Genomic DNA, 17,494 nt, shown 5'->3' with positions numbered 1-17,494 from the left:
AGTATTTTCACGGGTGCTGCACCCAAGGCAGAGCCTCCATCCCACAAATGGGGTTTGGGTGGAAGACAAGAGCTGCACCCAAGGCAGAGCCTCCATCCCACAAGGGTTTGGGTGGCTCCACTTCTCAGCCCAGTTTCCTGGGATTCAGCCTCAGCAAGCAGTAGCTGGGCATGATAAGAAAAGTTGACATACTGCCCCTCCTAGAGCTGGGTGTGAGGGAGCCCTGTGATCTTGGAGGAACCAGTCTGGAGTAGAGCCACCCTTCGCTGGGGGTGAGGAGTCAGGGAGGATGGGCATATTATTTCAGACACCGCAGGCCCTTGTCGTTCTTCCCAGGTGTTGGTGGGTTTTCTTGGATAAACACTTCTTCATTTGCTGGGTGCCCTGGGAATCATCCCAGAGACCCTGAACGGCTGTGTATGTGTTTCATGGGGAGGTCTGTGGCCTCCTTACACTGTCGTGCAGAACTGGCACCTCCAGCTGGTTTTTGATGTGTGGGGGTGTGCGCCTGTGAGGCAAGAGCTTCTGATTTTCAAGAGAAAATAGTTTTTGTGTGAAACACCCCTTGTTTAAAAAGTTTTCTAATTCAGTTTTGTTGTTTGGTGTTTGGGGTGTTTTTGAAAACCTTCCTTCAGTGTTTGACCTTGGTCTCCAGCTGTCTTGTAGAAAAGACACTTTCTCAGCCCCGTCCCTCAGGGAGGGTGAGGGAGTCCCGCTGTTCCTGTTCTTCTCAGAGGCAGACCCTTGGATGGCAGGATGCCCTCAGCACCTGGGAACAGGCATATGATTGGAGGACACTGGAGGAGGCGAAGAGCCTGAGACCACAGGCAGTGTCCCCTAAGCGTTCTTATCCCCTCATAGAAGAAAGAATAATTCCCCAGCTTTTCTTCCAGCCATGCGAGTGAGGAGAACCTCACATCTTAATTCTGGCTGCTTGACATATGCCTTGTTTTATTTACTTTTCAATATTAATAAAAAACTTCCTCATTACCGAGAAGGTTAGGGAAAATGTGTACCGTGCCAGTGAAACCGGGACACCTACTCATTCACCTTTACCTTGCACCTATCATTTTTTGCAAGCCTTGAGGGTGGACTTGTGAGTTCCTAGAGGTCGGTGATGGACTAGGCTGTGTCTCTAGTGAGCTCCCTGTCTCTGGAGGCATTTGAGCAGAAGCTGGGACGCTTGTGTTAAAGACTCAAGGTGGGTTTCCAGCATGGGAGCCAAGTCTCCCCGGGAGACCTTTAAACCCCTGTTGAATCCTAAAATGCTGCAATTCTAAGAGTGCCTCTGCAGTTCTGTTTTACAGATGGCCACAGGAGAGCTGTGGCACTCTCTCTGGATTATAGACTGGCCCCTGGGCTAGTTGAGTGGCACAGAGTGCCAATTGCAGGCAGGACCCGGAACGAATCTCCCTTATGGCAAACAGCAGCCCATACAGCAGGCCTTGTGAACTGCTCTGGTCCAGAAGTTTCCTTACATGGAGGTAGCCTGCCCACTGGGGTCTTCGCCTCCCTTCATTTTGGGCTTATGCCAAAGATCCTCGCAACTCCAAGTGGAAATCAGGCCCTGGTTCCTCTGGTCTCTTCGGAAGCTTAGGGGAGGAATTTTCCAGGGAGCAGTGACGTCAGCAGCAGGTCCTGGTTGCTTCAGAAATGGTTGCAGGCGGCTGTTTCTGAGGGATGTCTACGTGTGGCTGTGGCTTTTTCCAGCTGCTGAGCAGCAACACAGAGACAGATAAGCCCCCAGCACTCCCCAGTTAGCTCACAGAAAGGGTTTCTTTCCTTCTTATTGATAAACATTTGGAACGCAAGGATGGCTTGTGGGCATGTGTGGCTTCGGAGTATCTCTGAGGGGCTCTCGGGCTCACACAGCAGGGGTCCTGTGAAGGTTTTTATGCCCACACAATGGGTGTGGGCTTTGCAGGGCTGTGATGAATTCTGCTCACACAGCCCCACAATGCTCTATTAGGGTCTTTATTTTGTTTTCGGCTGGTTTGCACATAGGCGTGTTTATCCTATTTAAACCTAGGGTTTCCTTCTTCTCAACAATTCTTTACATTTCAAACAAGTCCTCCAGGCAGAACCCATGAGATGACCAGAGCAGGGGAGGGAAACTGCTAGGCGCTTTACACGTTTCATTAACTCGTGCACTCAGTGATGCAGGAGTGCCTATCGTGTGCCAGGTGCTGTGCTGTGCGGGGTGCTGCGGATTCAGGAGGGAATGAAGCAGGGTTGGAGGCGGCTCCTATGAGCTGCGGCTATGTCTCTCCATCTCCTGGGTCCTGTGAACCGCAGTTGTGTCTCTCCATCTCCTGGGTCCTTTGAGGTGCAGCCAGTCATGGAGCCTTTGTTCAGGCGAGGACACATATCCAGGATGAGGGGGAAGTGGGTGGCAGCTGTGGGGTCTGAAGTCAGGTGCATCCTCCGTTTCCCTGAGAGTGATCTGTGGACAGTGGTGCACGTCCCCAGCCCTCGCCCTCGGGAAGGTCATTGAGCTGATCGCGTCCCTGTGTGAAGTGTCATCCAGCGCCCAGGCCAGGGCCACACTACCTGTGATTTTCGTGTGAGCTTAGGTCCTCCCTGCTGGCCTTGAGGGTGGGTAATAGGGGCACACTCACATGCCACTGTCTGGCCCATCACGTGACATTGACAAACAGCCTGCAGGAAATGGAAGCCGATGACTCCGGTGATGTTCAGAAATAGCTGCAGGGTCCCTTCTCCCCTGCAGTCACCACCTGTCAGGGACAAGACTAAAATGTGATCAGGGCTCCAGGAAGTGGGGGCTGAGATGATGCAGGCAGAGCCGTGGGGCCTGGCAAGCTCTGAGGTATGTGACAGTTTCAGCCCCCACGTGCGCAGAGCTGCCTCTGGCTGCACTCAGCGTCTTAATGAGCAATGACGCATTCGTCATCTCTGACTCGATGACAGGACTTTCCCCTTGGCTCAGTGTTTCACGATGTTCTTAAGTGGCACCTTCAACACTTAGAAATTAGAATTCATTTTGGGCATGGGTAACCACCACCTCCTTCTCCTTGCAAACGTTCTCCCATGTGTCAATCAGGAAGCAGGTGTGTCCAGAATGCACAGAGAAGCTGTGTGGTGTGAGCTGCATGTACAGTGCAGTTAGGAGTGAGTGCAGGTCCCGCTCTGCCACCAGCTAGCAGCCAAGTGCCCTCCATTAACCAAGCCTCCAGGGTGGCCTGGTGGATGCCCCATTACAGCATCACTGTGGGGTGCATTTAGCCACTGTGCACCAGCCTGAGGGGCAGGCCAGGCTTTGAGATGATGGCCAGATGTCCATCCCCTGGGAAATCAAGTGGAAGAGCAATTGATTTCCCTACTGCCATTTTATGTCTTTGTTTAAAATGTGCAAGATTATTCTGAAGAAGAAGAAGAAGAAAAATAGAAAAAGCCCTTCTCTGCATTGCCCTGTGTTTCCCTGCGTGGGGTTCCGCAGTCGGAGTACCATGGAATTTCTTCACATTCTGAAGAAATTCCTGCCCACTCCTGACAACAGTAACTTTTGTAGGAGTTTCAGGTTGGAGCCTTAATTTGGGTTCTCAAAGTTATTACTCTCTGTAATTTTTCATTGAGTTTTCTTTGAGAGAAATGTAATAACCTGGGGAGAATCAGCCCCAGCAAAACCAGAGACCTGATGGTTCCTGGACCCCGCTCCGCAGCCCATATTGACACCAGGCTCATGTGGCGATGGCTTGAGTCACAAAGCTATTGTTTTGGAGTATAAGCATGACGTTCATTCTGGGATCTTTATTAATCTACTGTAAGTCATTATGTGGAATAACCCAGACATGCTTTTGTCTGTATTGATGTACTCATTACACGGGTCGTGTGTGCAGCTCAGGCCAGCTTATTGATCCTCCATGCCCCCAGCAGCCATGGGCCTGGGCCTTTCTCAGCTTGGCCTTCGCTTTTGTCCACTCTCTGCCTCCCCAGTCCCCCAGTTCCATTCTGGCTGTAGGAGACATCCAGCCCCATTCCCCTGGGAAGTGGAGAGTTGGGGGAGGACCCTAAACTGGGAGTTGAGGTATCTGGTTCTATCCCCAGCTCTGCCTTTTCAAAACCACATCCCTGTCCCATCATCTGGGCCCCAGTTTCCTCATTTGTACATTGAAGAGGTTGAACCAGAATCAGCACTTTCCAAATAAGTGAAGATTCATGAGGTTTGCAGGCGATTTTCAAAATTTCCGAGTCTTATCAAAGCTGGTTTTACTTGTAAAGCCGAACTGGCTGCAGCATCAGATTCCATGACCTTATCTAGAATTACTTAGAGCAACGGCCCTGGATCTTCATCCGTTCAAGACGTGCATAGGGAGCTAGGCAGTACCAAATGTGGGACTGAGTCCTGAGGAGTGAGTGCTGGGGACAGCCTGGAGCGAAAGGCCAAGTGCACTGTGGGGCCATCAACACTTATGGCATGTAGTAAGTCCAGCCCCCTGGAAAAGGGAGCAGAGGCGCTGGAGGAGCTGACCTGGATGAGGGAAGACTGTTCTGAGGAAGGGCCCTGGACCTGTGCCTGAAGGATGACTTGGAGCCAGCAGGTGGAGGCTGGGGAAAGAGTCCAGGTCTTTAAGGTGGGCTGTGAGGCCAGGAGGCAGGCAGGCAGGTAGCAGCTAGCTGGCTGTGTGAGTGGGAGAGAAGGCCCCCATGGCTGGAGCATAAGCATAAGCATAAGCATAAGCATGGTGGAGTGTGATGTGCGTGGAATCTGGAGCAGAGGCAGGGGCCTGGCCATTCCAGACTTTACAGGGCATGCTAAGGCTTTGGGCTCATTCTCAGAGCACTGGGCAGCTGTTGAAGGGTTTTCACCTGGGTGTGATGTGGTCCTGTTTGGTTGTCTCCTTTGAGTCAGAAACCTCATTCTTACTCTTCTTCTTCTTATTATTTTTTAGTAGGTTCTTAATATTGAAACTCTAGCTTTGCAAACTCTGAAGTGCTTACTTTAAAACCCCTTCCTCCCCACCCCGTGCATATGAGACCACAAAGAACAAGCAACAAAGCCAGGCCCAGATAGAGGAGTGGGGCAACCAGGTGGACTCAGCCACCAGCTCCATGGCCTGTCCCTGGCTGCCCAGCTCCAGGACCCCTCCAGGGGGAAACACACGCCTAAGCAGCAAGACAAGCTGTGTGAAGTCCATCGTAAACAGACACGGTACATGTGTGAATGCCTATCTTTTGCAGCATGAAAGAGTGATTGTGATGCACTTTCTTGGGGAGAGAGTCTTGAAGGTAGAATTCCTAAAAGTGGGTAGAGAGAAAAGGATTAAAAGGTGGGCTCTTGCCTTCAGCCCAGAAGTTCGAGGTTGTAGTGAGCTGTGATCCCATCACTGCACTCCAGCCTTGGGGACAGAGTGAGACCTTACCTCTAAAAATAATAAAATAAATAAATGTTAAAAGGGTCTTTGGCAGTGAAAAAGCTGGAAAACACTAGTTGTGTGTGAATGAATTTGTTCATTCACACACAACGCCTTGGCAGTCACTGCTTCACACAGAGCTGGGGCTGTGATGAGACACAAAGATGCGTGAGATGCACGAGCTGTACAGAGCTCACCCTGGGGTGGCTTTGCCGGCCACTCCCAGCCCCTACAGTTAAGTCAGTCTGTTTGGGACTTCCTGTGCAACTGCTAATGGAAAGCATCTGCCTCATTTCTGCCAGCCCCTGACCTGTGGTTTCACAAGGGCTGCAGCGACAGATGGCCAGCTCAGGATGTGGTATCCTGGGACTGCATCCTCACTCTGCCCTCAGGTTGGTGCGCCTCCCATAGCTGCTCATTGCCCCCCTTGGAGCAGCTTCCATTTTCCTTTCTTTGTAAAATATGCAAAGTGGAGATCGATGCTCTGTGAGATCTAGCCCGGCATTAACGTGTTACATCCCAAGCCCATCCCCTGGCCAGCAGTGGGGCTCATGCCTAGAGGTGGGCAGGGCACTATTTGGGGTAGAATTTCCCCGTCCACTGCTTCCCAGTGCTAGCCTGGTGGGCTCTGCCACTGGCATCCCATTAGGTAATAGGCTGGTGCTGAGGGCGAGGCACTGCTCACAGACCGCAGAAGAGGAGGGTCCTGCAGCCGCATAACCCAGTACCCGCCCCTCTACCCCCGCCCCGATCTTGCAGGTGCACCCTTTGCTCCCGGGCTCATCCACCATCATGATCCATGACTTGTGCCTTGTCTTCCCGGCCCCAGCCAAGGCTGTCATTTACGTGTCGGACATTCAGGAGCTGTACATCCGTGTGGTTGACAAGGTCAGTGGAAGCTTCTTGACGGGGCCCCCTCAGCTGACCTGCAGGAACTAGGAGGGAGGTGGCTATGGGAGGAATGTTCCCCATGACCATTGCTTTTGCTCCTGGGGTCTGCATCCCTCCCCTGTAAGCTTGCAGAACTGTCTCCCATCTCCTTTGCTCCCTGTGGAGGGTGCAGAGTCCTTTCAATAAGGGACTTCATCCCAGGTGACATCCCCATGCAACTGCTTGAAGTTGCCTCTAAATTAGCCATGACCTGAGAATTCATGTCTTCTGGCTGGTGTAGGTTATTAGTCAGCCAGGCACATGCCTTGCTGAGCGTGGATTTTCTTCCCAGAATATAGGTTTTGGGTTCTTGGGTTTCAGTGGCAAATGAGTACAACTCACTTGTGCCAAATGCCATTGAAAAAAGAGACCAAGGAAGAGATCTCGGTTTATCTTTCACGTCGATAGGGAATTTTTATTACTCCAAATATCTGAGGTGACTGAAGCTGGGCTTCCATAGGGTTGTGGTCAGGTTCCTGAGTGGATAGAAGGGCTGGTAATTAAAATGGGAGTGTTCAGGCGGCTTAGGTGCCTTAAGAAGCTAATATGCTCTACCCTGCCTCACAAACTCCTCCTGTAACCTTATTTCCACTGCTGTTTGCTAATTGTCTGTTTCTTTACTGTATATTTCTGACTCCCATTTCCTAAGGTTCTTACTGTGTTAAACACTACCAGGTGTGAGCTGTTCAATCAGTGAGCCTTTATTGAGGTTCTACTGGATGCTGCTATTCTAAGCAGTGTCTTATCTCCCTAATTAGTGTATTAGTTATTTAAGAGTAGGGAGTGGAATTTATGCCTCTAAGTATCCCCAAGGTTCCCCTCATCAATTTTCATTTGCTGACTGGCTGATGGTCCAGAGGTCAAACTGGGTGACTCTCCTGATTCCCAGGTCTGTGGGGTGAGGTTGGTGACGCCATCTCAGAAAGTCCTGGGGCACCACAGATGGTAGGATTGGTCTTTTGGAGGCCACCCTTGAACCTCTGTCCCCATGATGCAGGTGGAGATTGGGAAGACAGTGAAGGCATACATCCGTGTGCTGGACTTGCACAGGAAGCCCTTCCTGGCCAAATACTTCCCCTTCATGGACCTGAAGCTCCGAGCAGCCTCCCCGATCGTCACATTGGTGTGAGTCCTCCTGGGGGTCAGAGGAAGGCACCTCAGAGACTGTGCTGACCCCAGCTGCAGCTTTTCCCACGGGTTGGTCTCAGAGAAGTCCCAGCCCTTCCCTCTGTTTCAGGGCACTCGATGAAGCCCTTGACAACTACACCGCCACATTTCTTGTCCACGGCATGGCCATTGGCCAGACCAGTTTAACCGCAAGTGTGACCGATAAAGCCGGACAGAGAATCACCTCAGCCCCACAACAGATTGAAGTAAGAGGGTTCTTCCCACACCACGTGGGATTTGCTCAGTGCTGGGGGTTGGAGGTGTCTGTATAGTGATAGGCTGGGAATTTTTGTCACAGTTCAGAAAGCTACTGTGGAGAAGCCATATAAAAATCTGTGTCCAGCAATGTTCGCTCATCAAAAGGTAGCTGTCACTAGCTCCAGGATCTTGGAGGCAGCAAAATTAGACTGGCAGAACCGGAGGGAGGGGGCCAAGTGACTTTACTTTTTCCTCTGTGACATGAGGGGACTGTGTGGCTCAGAGAAGGGCTGTGCCTCATCACATGGCAAGGGGACATATCAGGACCATTCCCAGAAAGCACTGACTGGGCGGAAGCTTAGACAGATACTGGCTCATGTGTGGAAGAACTCCTTAACCATTGGCTCTGAGCCTTAGAACAGGTGCTCCGAGGGCAGTGGGCGCCTATCATGGGGGCTGTGCGAGCAGAGGTGTCATAAAGGGAACTCCTGAAGTAGGTGATTCCTGGATGAGGGGAGCTCTGAGGTCCCCGCACTGGCTTTGTATGTGGTCTGGGGCTGTCTTGGGGTGTTAGGTTGTGACAGGAGCCCTACTGTAGCCACAGGCTACAGTAGTTGTGGCCAAGGCATCATTCCAAGTCTATTCACAAAAGCAACGTTAAATCAGCCCTGCAAGCATCCTCCCTGTGTCTGGGCCATGCGGGGGCTGGTGAGCGTCATTAATCTGTGATTCAAAGCAGGTGGGTGCCATCTATGTCTCTAGATGGATATATATCTGTCTTCTCCTGGTGATGAAAAATTCATTCCTTTTTCTTTTCTTTTTTTTTTTTTTGGAGATGGAGTTTCGCTCTTGTTGCCCAGGCTGGAGTACAGTGATTGATGCAATCTTGGCTCATTGCAACCTCTGCCTTCTGGGTTCAAGGGATTCTTCTGCGTCAGCCTCCTAAATAGCTAAGATTACAGGCACCCGCCACCAAGCCCAGCTAATTTTTTTGTATTTTTAGTAAAGATGGGATTTCACTGTTTCTGCCCATCAGTAGCATAGCTGCAGAGACTGATACTCCCGCACAAATAGCACCCTGGCCAACCCTGCACTCACTCACCTACTCCTGCCAGGTGGGCACTTGTAGAGGTTACAGGAGGAGCAGGTGAGGTGGGGGCTTTGCCTGCTCCACAGAGTGGCACTGGCATCCCTGGTCTCCTCCCAGGCTAACCCGGAGAGCATGCTAGGATGCAGACAGTGGGGCCACCTCTGGCTGTGTAGGCCAGGTGGCTGGAGGGTATGCATTGCTAATGTGTCCCCAGGTGCTGCTGACATTGCTGGACAGCGACCACACACTGAGAACCGCTGCTCTGAGGGGATGGCTCAGCTGCCTTCCCTCCAAGCTTGTGGGATTTATCATCTAGGGAAAGTGAAGCACAGTCACAAACAGCAGAACAAACCCCAGAGAACCAGGGAGCCTCGACCAATGGCTGAGAGACAGCCCCCAGCATTGGCCTGGGACCCTGGGCCCTGCTGGTCACTGCTCACAGAGGGGTGGATGTCCATGCCCCAAGTCTTTCTCTCATGAAACATGTAGCGTGGAAGTTATGCTTCATGCTGCAAGCTTGGGGTACAGCAGTCCTTTCTCTCCTGTGTCTCCCCACAGGTCTTTCCCCCGTTCAGGCTGATGCCCAGGAAGGTGACACTGCTTATCGGGGCTACAATGCAGGTAAGAGCCAAGAGGCCATGTCCTGCTCCAGCCCCAGTGCAGGCCACCACCTGGTTCCAGGCACGCCACCTCTGGCCCTGCATGCAGTGACTGGGAGAAGGCAGAAGCTGCCTGCACTGGGGGCCCTGGCTCTCCTAGTGGGAGATGCAGGCTGCCTGGCATGACAGGCACTGATGCGTCCCTGTTCCCTCCCTGCTCAGGTCACTTCCGAGGGAGGCCCCCAGCCTCAGTCCAACATCCTTTTCTCCATCAGCAACGAGAGCGTTGCGCTGGTGAGCGCTGCCGGGCTGGTACGAGGCCTTGCTGTCGGAAATGGCACTGTATCGGGGCTCGTGCAGGCAGTGGATGCAGAGACCGGCAAGGTGGTCATCATCTCTCAGGTAACAGAAGTGCTATTGGAGACTGGCACTATCCAAACCCCCTGGGACGGCCAGCTCTGGTGATGGGCCCACTGCTTCCCCGGACAGCTGTGCCTGGGACAGAAGCCTCTTTACTGTGTTTGGATTCTACCTCTGAGGACAACCCCTCTGTAAGGGTGCTGCCTCTGCCTCCTGGGTGTGCAGTCCCTGCCAAGGACCCCGATGCAAGACAGCCCTGCCAATATGGGAGCCCCCAGACCCCCAGAGGTTGCTGTTCTCCAGGCTGAGTCTCCTAGTCCTTCCCGCTGCTCCTTACAGGACGGTATTCGGCAACCTCCCCCGCACCGCCCCGTCCCAAAGGGTCCTTCCAATGGAGGATGATGGCAATCGTGGTGAGGGCAAATGCTGCTCTGAGCACTTTGCCTTCATCTCTTTGACTCCTCTTGAGGATTAGGGCTAAAATCAGGGCCCTTGCATTTTCCTTGACCTCCTTCGCCAGCAGTGACTTGCAGAAACATCTCAGGGAAGGCTGCTTTGGGGTTCTGCTCACAGCTGCGCCAGAAACCTGGTCTGTAAGAAGAGCCTTCTGTGATGTGTAATGCAACTGTGGACAGAAACCTACTTCAGAGTCAGTTATCCCATTCCTCATGAGAACTAGGTCCCCTGGATGCAGTGTGTGCACTCCTGAGTTCAGAGCCTGTAAACACAGCACCCCCGGAGCTGGCGAGCACACCGCCCTAGAGGGGATGCAGGGAAGTCCTTGTTCTCAGAGACTGACTTTGATCCATCATTGAATTCATTGATTTACTCCTTTTCCCAGTGTGTCATTTCTGAAGACAGAGAAAGCTTAGGGACGTTAAAACCTATCCTGGGGATGGGGCAGGGTTCAGATGGGCTTCCTGGAGCATCATATTCAGGACCACAGGAGGCCCTCTGTTTTTTTTCTCTAAAGAGGATTGCGGTCTCAGGAACTGGCCAATTTTTTTCCTCCTGAGGGTGTAGATAAAGGGCAGCTGGCTAGAAATTCAACCAGAGGGGCCCTTCATATTCCTTGTCTTTGTGGTCTAACCTTGCTGGGTGGGCACCCTCCCCTCTAGGTCCCCCATCTGGCAGGTTGGGGAGGTACTAGGGAAAGGCCCCAGTGGTCCTTGGCAGGTAGAGGGGCTGCACCACCAGCCCTATCTGAAAGGCATCTTCTTTAGCCCAGGCAGGCTGGGGCGTCATCTGTGACCCCCTTGTCCACGTCTGGAATGTGACTCTGGTCAGATGCTTCCAGTTCCATCTGTCCAATCCAGGTCACACAACAAGCACCCCAAGGCCACGGGGTAGGCCAGGACTAACAGAAGGAGATGGAACAGAAGGATGAGTGAAAGGAGGGGAATGAGTGCTTATCAAGCACCTACTATGTACCAAGCATTAGCCCAAGTCATGAGGCTCATAAGGTGGGCTCAGCATGAGCACATGTCAAAGGGCCTAAGGGTTTTAACAGCCTCAGTTCAGCGTGACTCAGCAGCACTAGGAAGAAGCCAGTTAGTCTTTGGCCAGATTAATAGGAGTGTGGAGTTCAGAATGAAGGAGATTGTAAGGTCTGATCAGACTCTACAGCGCTCCTGCATTTGTCCCTGTACCCTGCTCAGTCAGAGACAGGCAGGCTGGATTTGGGGTTGGGAGGGTCTGGAGACCTGTCATGTGAGGGCCACTGGGCCTAAGGAAAAGCAGGCACCAGTCCCTGGCCCCAGGTCTGCAGTACTGACCTGAAACAGCTGGATCAGACAGGGCAGCGGCCTCAGGGGATCGGGCTGGGACTGGCTGGCCCATGTGGGGTGAGGCGGCCACAAAGCCAGGCCTCCCTGGGCAGAGGAGCATGGTGCTAGGCATCCCGAGGGGCCTCCTCACCACGGACTCTGAGCCACAGCCTCGTTCCCTAGAGGTGTCCCTTCCTGAAACATCTGGGGCTAGGACAGCATCCCCGTGCCCTGCACCTGACCACCATGCTCTTTCCCCAGGACCTCGTGCAGGTAGAGGTGCTGCTGCTACGGGCTGTGAGGATCCGCGCCCCCATCACGCGGATGAGGACGGGCACTCAGGTGAGGGGATCTCCTGGGCCCTGAATCCTGGTTCCTAAAGAGCCACTGCTGGAATAGAGCGCTTCTCCACCTCCTCCATCTGCTTGGCCTGGGTATCTAGGGGTGCTATGCCTATTTCCCACCTGTCCCCATCCAGGGAGACACCCTTTGTTGCTCTCTGGCAGTCACTGATGAAGGCCTGCTTCCTGCTAGCCTGTCACCTTCCCAATAGCACCAGGCTCCTAACAGGAGCACAGTGACTATGGCACTTGTTCCACTCCGTGCTGTCTTAGACATTAATCCGTTTGGTGTTCATAATAGCCCTGGGAGGCTGGTGTCAGAACCATCCCCTTATCATGTCACAGATGAGCAATTGAACACACAGAAAGCTTAAGACCCGTGCCCAGGGCCACACAGCTAGGAAGTAGTGGCACTGGGAGTGGACTGGGCAGCCTGGCACAGTACCTGCTGTGGCCTTTTGCTGTCTTGGTTCCACCTGTGCCCTCAGGCTAACTTGGCAAATAGAGACTGAAGGAGCCAGGCACTCCACCTACGTGTGCCTTGTGAGCAGAGACCCCGGCTCAATTAGGAGAGAGGGTCCCGGAGGAACCAGCAGTGTGGGGCAGCACGAGCTGTGCTGCTGGGGAACCCCCAGCCTCCTAGAGCTCCAGGGATGAGTCTCGGCCATGCGGAGGCGCAGCCCGCTACAGGGGAGGGCCACGTGGGGAAAACAGTCCCGCCTCTGGTTTGCTCATTTGGTATTTCATCCAAACCCCCGAACCTGTGCCGTGCCCTTCTCTGGTTGGGGAAGAATTGGGTACAGCTCCACTGCTTGAAGGAGGCAGCAGAGCTTCTGGGGACATTCCCAGTGCTGGGACCCACTAGTCACCAGGCCTGACTTCTCCTAGATGCCTGTCTATGTCACCGGCATCACCAACCACCAGAACCCTTTCTCCTTTGGCAATGCCGTGCCAGGCCTGACCTTCCACTGGTCTGTCACCAAGAGGGATGTCCTGGATCTCCGAGGGTGGCACCATGAGGTAGGTAACCACCTGCCCAGAGCCCACCCCCACCCCATCCCAGACCAGCACCCTGAGGGGCAGAGAGGGTTCCCACCACATTGTCTCAGAGGAAGTCCCCACCCTCACACCCACAGAGGCCCTCCCACTTTCTGCCCTCTCCCGAGGCTCATCGGGACTTCCTTGTCCCAAGCGCTAACCACGCAGATGGGGTGAGTAGGTAGCTCTCCTAACAGAAGTGGTCGTGTGGGGAAGTCACAGAAGTCCTGAGAGATCAGAGTCTGCAGCTTCTGACCATTTTCTGAGATGATGCCTTGTAGCCCTTGGTGTCTCCTGGTTTATCCCAGAGGCCAAACTCCCCTTCCCTTAGCCCAGCGAGGGGCCCTGGCTCCTCCTGAGATGTCAGAGCTGGAAGGTGCCGTGGAGAACCTACCAAGTCCCTTTTTGTGTTAACTGAGGCTAGAAACAGGAAGGGACTTGCCCAGGGTTGCCAAGCAAGCCAGTGGGGAAATGGGACTGGGCACCCGCCCCTGCCACTCCAGACTCAAACCCAGGTGGGCCTTGGGCACACAGGACTCAAGCAGATGGTGGCTTGAAAGGTTACTTCCTGTCTGATCCAGGGACAGTGGGGATGGAGGCATGGAAAGAGGGTACCCGAAGCTCATCTAGTATAGGATGAATGCCTCCCCACCCTACCCAGTGGGAACAGGGTCCTGTCCCTGGTGGCTGGGAGCTCCCCCAGATTGCTCCCATGGAGCACAGGCAATGAGACTTATTAACAGATATCCCAAAACAGAGCAGTCTGTGGGGACACACTGCAAAACCCAGCATAGCTCTAGGTGACCTACACGCACTGAAGGCTGAGGGACATCCTGTCATGAAGATCCCTGGCTTATGTGGGTGGGCCTAGTGTTTTTCAGACACATCTGTGCACATCATGCGATGCAGGCAGGGCAGGGCCCATGTGCCCATGCTGGGGAAGCCATGTCTGCACAGCTCTGGGGTCAGCAAACCCAACCCAGGCAGGAAGGCAGGGCCCTTGAGAACAGGCCTATAGCTGCCAGGACTGGAGGGCTGGGGGATCTGGGGCTGCTGTCCAGCTCTACCTTTTTGAGGACACAGAGACCCGGGCCTCACCCCTGAAAACGTGTTTGATGTCTTCCCAGGCGTTGATCCGACTCCCATCACAGTACAACTTTGCCATGAACGTGCTTGGCCGGGTAAAAGGCCGGACCGGGCTGAGGGTAGTGGTCAAGGCTGTGGACCCCACCTCAGGGCAGCTGTATGGCCTGGCCAGAGAACTCTCGGATGAGATCCAAGTCCAGGTAGGCAGGTGGACAGGCAACAGGGCAGGGGGAGGGGAAGTGGGCAGGAACTGGGGGAGGCCTGAGAAGCTCTCAGTTTGTGGGGGTGACAGTGGCCCATCGCAGTGGGGTGAGGGTCCGGGTGTGACTGGTGCTGTTGGAGCCCAGAGCTGGGGCCAAGTGAAGGCTTCACAGGATGGGAGAGGCTGGCAAAGACCTGGCGGTGGGAACTCACTTGATCTGTGGCAAAAAGAGCAAAGAATTCTGAGCTTGGGGCTCACTGTGTCTGAGTAGCCGTTAATTTAATTATCTGTGTTTATTTAACATGCATAGAGCACCCAACAGAGGCTGGGGTGCCCTTGCACGCTTTTCAGTATTGCCACCTCTGGCCCTCAGGTGAAGCCTGTGGGGCAGGGCGGGGCAGGGGCTGCCACCTGCTGATGATGCCCCTGAGGCAGGGAGGGTCAAGGTCACAGGGTGAGTGAGGGGTGGTCTCAAGAGGCCTGGGGAAACAGGCCTGTCTGCATTTGGAAAACAGCCTCAGAGAGGGAAGGGCCTTATTCAGAGCCATGGGGTCAGGACTGAGTCCAGTGGCTCTTCTGCCTGGGGTACAGCCCTGGGTCTGTGTCCAGCCTGTCCCTGCTACTTACAGGATGGGCTCTGGATGAGTTCCTGCCCCTCTGGGCCCCTCTGCAAGGTGGGGACTTGGCAAGTTGGCTCTGAAGAGCATTTTTGTCTTCAAGGGCTTCATTCTGCTCCTTTGGACCTCAGTAACCCCCTGGGTCCTCCTAAGCTGTGAAGAAAAACAAAAAATATCCCCCACATGTCCTGAGATAAGAAACTGTCTCTGCCTCAAGAAGAAATAAACTGTCTAACTCAAGCACGTGCCTGATCGGTGAAAAGAAGCAAATTTTTCAATAAAGAAACACCCACAAAAACCAAAAACCCACCTATTTGCCAACCCCTCACCCCTGCCTGCACACACACATTATACATGGACATACATGGAGACACATATGTGTACATACACATATATACAGACACACATAGAGATACACACAACACCCCTACACACACCAAATACATGTTTTTCTTTGTTAGAAGGAAGTAAGTTCTGGAGCCTATCTTGGAATTAAAGTCAGGGCTTTGCAGCTTCTAAATTCTGTGATCTCAGTTGGGTCACTTAACAGCTCTGTGCCTCTATTTTCCTATGTGACAGCAGGTGGAGTTTGAGTAAATCAGAAACTAGGGAATTTGGATCCAGCCTACACATGTGTTTTATTTGGCTCATCCAGGCCTTTGAGACAGCTTTTACTTGCTGTCATGTAAAGAGAGGAAGATTCTACGTAAAAATCTAAGATGCAGTGTGTCCTAAAGATACAGTGTCTGCCACAGCAAAATCAGCAGATGATGAGAAGCAACCTCAACTCTATTAGAGATGCGCTCTCCAGTTTGCCACAGGCCCCACTACTCCCTGTTGTTTCTCACCATTTGGGAAGTGCTGTCCCTCCCAGCACCTCATATGGACCCCACAACTCTCAAGACAGGCATGGAGAGGAGGTTAGTTGTGGACCATGTTACACACAAGGAAATCTAGGCTTATGCGGACAGAGCACAGAGGAGCTGGGAGGAACAGAATCAGGCCAGTTTCATTTGGAGACTTACCCATCAGATCTAATGATATCGGCCATAGGCCCAGGGCTCTGTCCCGAGGCGCATCCAGCTGATCTGCTCAGAGGCCAGTGGGGAGCTCAGGGTACAGCTTTACCTGCCAGTGAGTGACTGCCTCTGGGTCAGGCTGGGAGGCCAAGGAGGCAACAGCCCCAAGGGGCCTTAGAGAGGGGACCTATACAGATGGTGGACACATCTGAAGTCTTGCAGAGAAGAGGTCTGGAGTTCTCACGTAGGTGTCGTGGCCATGGGCTTGAGGAGCCACCAGGGCCTCAGAGCACCTGGGCTTCCCAGGATCAGATCTGAGCCGACATCATGAGGCTGATCATCTGTTAGACTGAGCTCCTCGCCAGGCCCCTGCATGTGTCTGTGTGGATCCTGCAAGAACGTAGCCAGAGGGGCCTGAGAGGTGGAACAGGGTGTTCTGAGTCGGTGGTAGTGAGGAACAAGATGTCTCTGTGAGAGGAAGGAGCAGTTAGGTGGCTCCTTGCCCAGGCTCAGTCCTGGCAGAGTTATCCTGAGCAAGACCCCAGCACTGGAGTTGTGCGTGCTACCCCTCTGAGCTCGCGTCCTGGCAGGTAAAGTTCTCTTTCACTGGGTACAGAGGGAGAGGCCTGTGTTTCCAGGCTCCCTGAAGGAACTTCCATTAGGCTGCACGAACATGAGCCTGCCTGCCTTTGGCCTCTTTTTTTTTTTTTTTTTTTTTTTAGATAGGGTCTCTGTCACTGAGGCTGGAGTGCAAGCCTTAGCCTCCCAAGTAGCTAGGACTACAGTTGCACACTACCATCCCTGGCTGACTTAAAATTATTTTGTAGAGACTGGGGGTTTGCTGTGTTGCCTAGGCTGAGCTGCTGCACCCGGCTACACCTTTGGCCTCTTAAAGGTCAGCCCTTCCCATCATGCCACCAGTGTCCTGACAGGCAAGAAGGCTGCTTTTCTCATCTCTGCTCCCCTCCTCAGTTCTTGATGCTAGGATAGAAGCAGACACCTGGCCTGGAGGTGACTCCAGTGCCCCATCGGAAGTGAAACTTGCCCTCTCTTGCAGGTGTTTGAGAAGCTGCAGCTGCTCAACCCTGAAGTAGAAGCAGAACAAATATTAATGTCACCCAACTCATATATAAAGCTGCAGACAAACAGGTACGTGACTCAACTCTTGTTTCCAGCAAAGCTATGAGGCTGTGCTTGCATCTGACAGCCTGTGTGTCAACACTGTCAGGAGACATGGGTGTTTTCAGGGAGGTTTTCTCGTGCTGTGCTTTGAATGGGTGAGGCCTCTGCCTGTTCCTTCTCTTCTCTGTGGAGCTTCTCTGCTTCTTAAAACCACTTCTCACCATGAGACTCCTTTTCCTCCCTGTAGCCTAGAAACATTTTCATGCTAGCTACTAAAATTCAATTTTTAAAAGGGAAAAAAGCACCAGCTTAGAAGTGTTGTGTTTCAGATGCCTCTGTGTTTTCAAGACTTGCCACTCGGGGTGTAGCCCATGAGCCAGAAGCATCAGCATCACTGGGAGGAGGAGATACAGCTCTCAGGCTCCACCCCAGACCTGCCCAGGGAGAAGCTGCACTCTAAGGAGATCCCCAGACAACGGGGCCACACAGTAACACTTGGGAAGAGCTGTTTAAAGCCTGTCTGCAAACATAATTTCTACCTTTGATTCCAAGGGGATGCTTTTTTTTTTTTTTTTTTTTTTTTTTTT

General features: G+C 53.0%; 1 protein-coding gene across 4 annotated transcripts in view; it reads left to right on the top strand.

Moving 5' to 3' along the window:
- The window catches only part of NUP210 (nucleoporin 210), a 106,355-nt gene that overhangs the window by 73,039 nt on the left and 15,822 nt on the right, over positions 1–17,494 (top strand). For 3 of the 4 annotated variants that reach the window (XM_017505021.2, XM_017505023.2, XM_037730141.1), the window contains 9 exons: positions 6,132–6,260; positions 7,300–7,427; positions 7,540–7,675; positions 9,316–9,378; positions 9,579–9,758; positions 11,744–11,824; positions 12,712–12,843; positions 13,989–14,147; positions 16,843–16,934. In XM_017505021.2, coding sequence (XP_017360510.1) covers positions 6,132–6,260; positions 7,300–7,427; positions 7,540–7,675; positions 9,316–9,378; positions 9,579–9,758; positions 11,744–11,824; positions 12,712–12,843; positions 13,989–14,147; positions 16,843–16,934 — 1,100 coding nt within the window. The remainder of the gene's footprint in view (positions 1–6,131; positions 6,261–7,299; positions 7,428–7,539; positions 7,676–9,315; positions 9,379–9,578; positions 9,759–11,743; positions 11,825–12,711; positions 12,844–13,988; positions 14,148–16,842; positions 16,935–17,494) is intronic. The other variant, XM_037730140.1, reaches the window with a different exon arrangement.

This window comes from Cebus imitator, unplaced genomic scaffold (genome assembly GCF_001604975.1).
Source record: "Cebus imitator isolate Cc_AM_T3 unplaced genomic scaffold, Cebus_imitator-1.0 Scaffold332, whole genome shotgun sequence".
Lineage (NCBI taxonomy): Eukaryota > Metazoa > Chordata > Mammalia > Primates > Cebidae > Cebus > Cebus imitator.
Note: the sequence above shows the minus strand (reverse complement) of the source record. Positions and strands in the feature narration are given on the sequence as shown.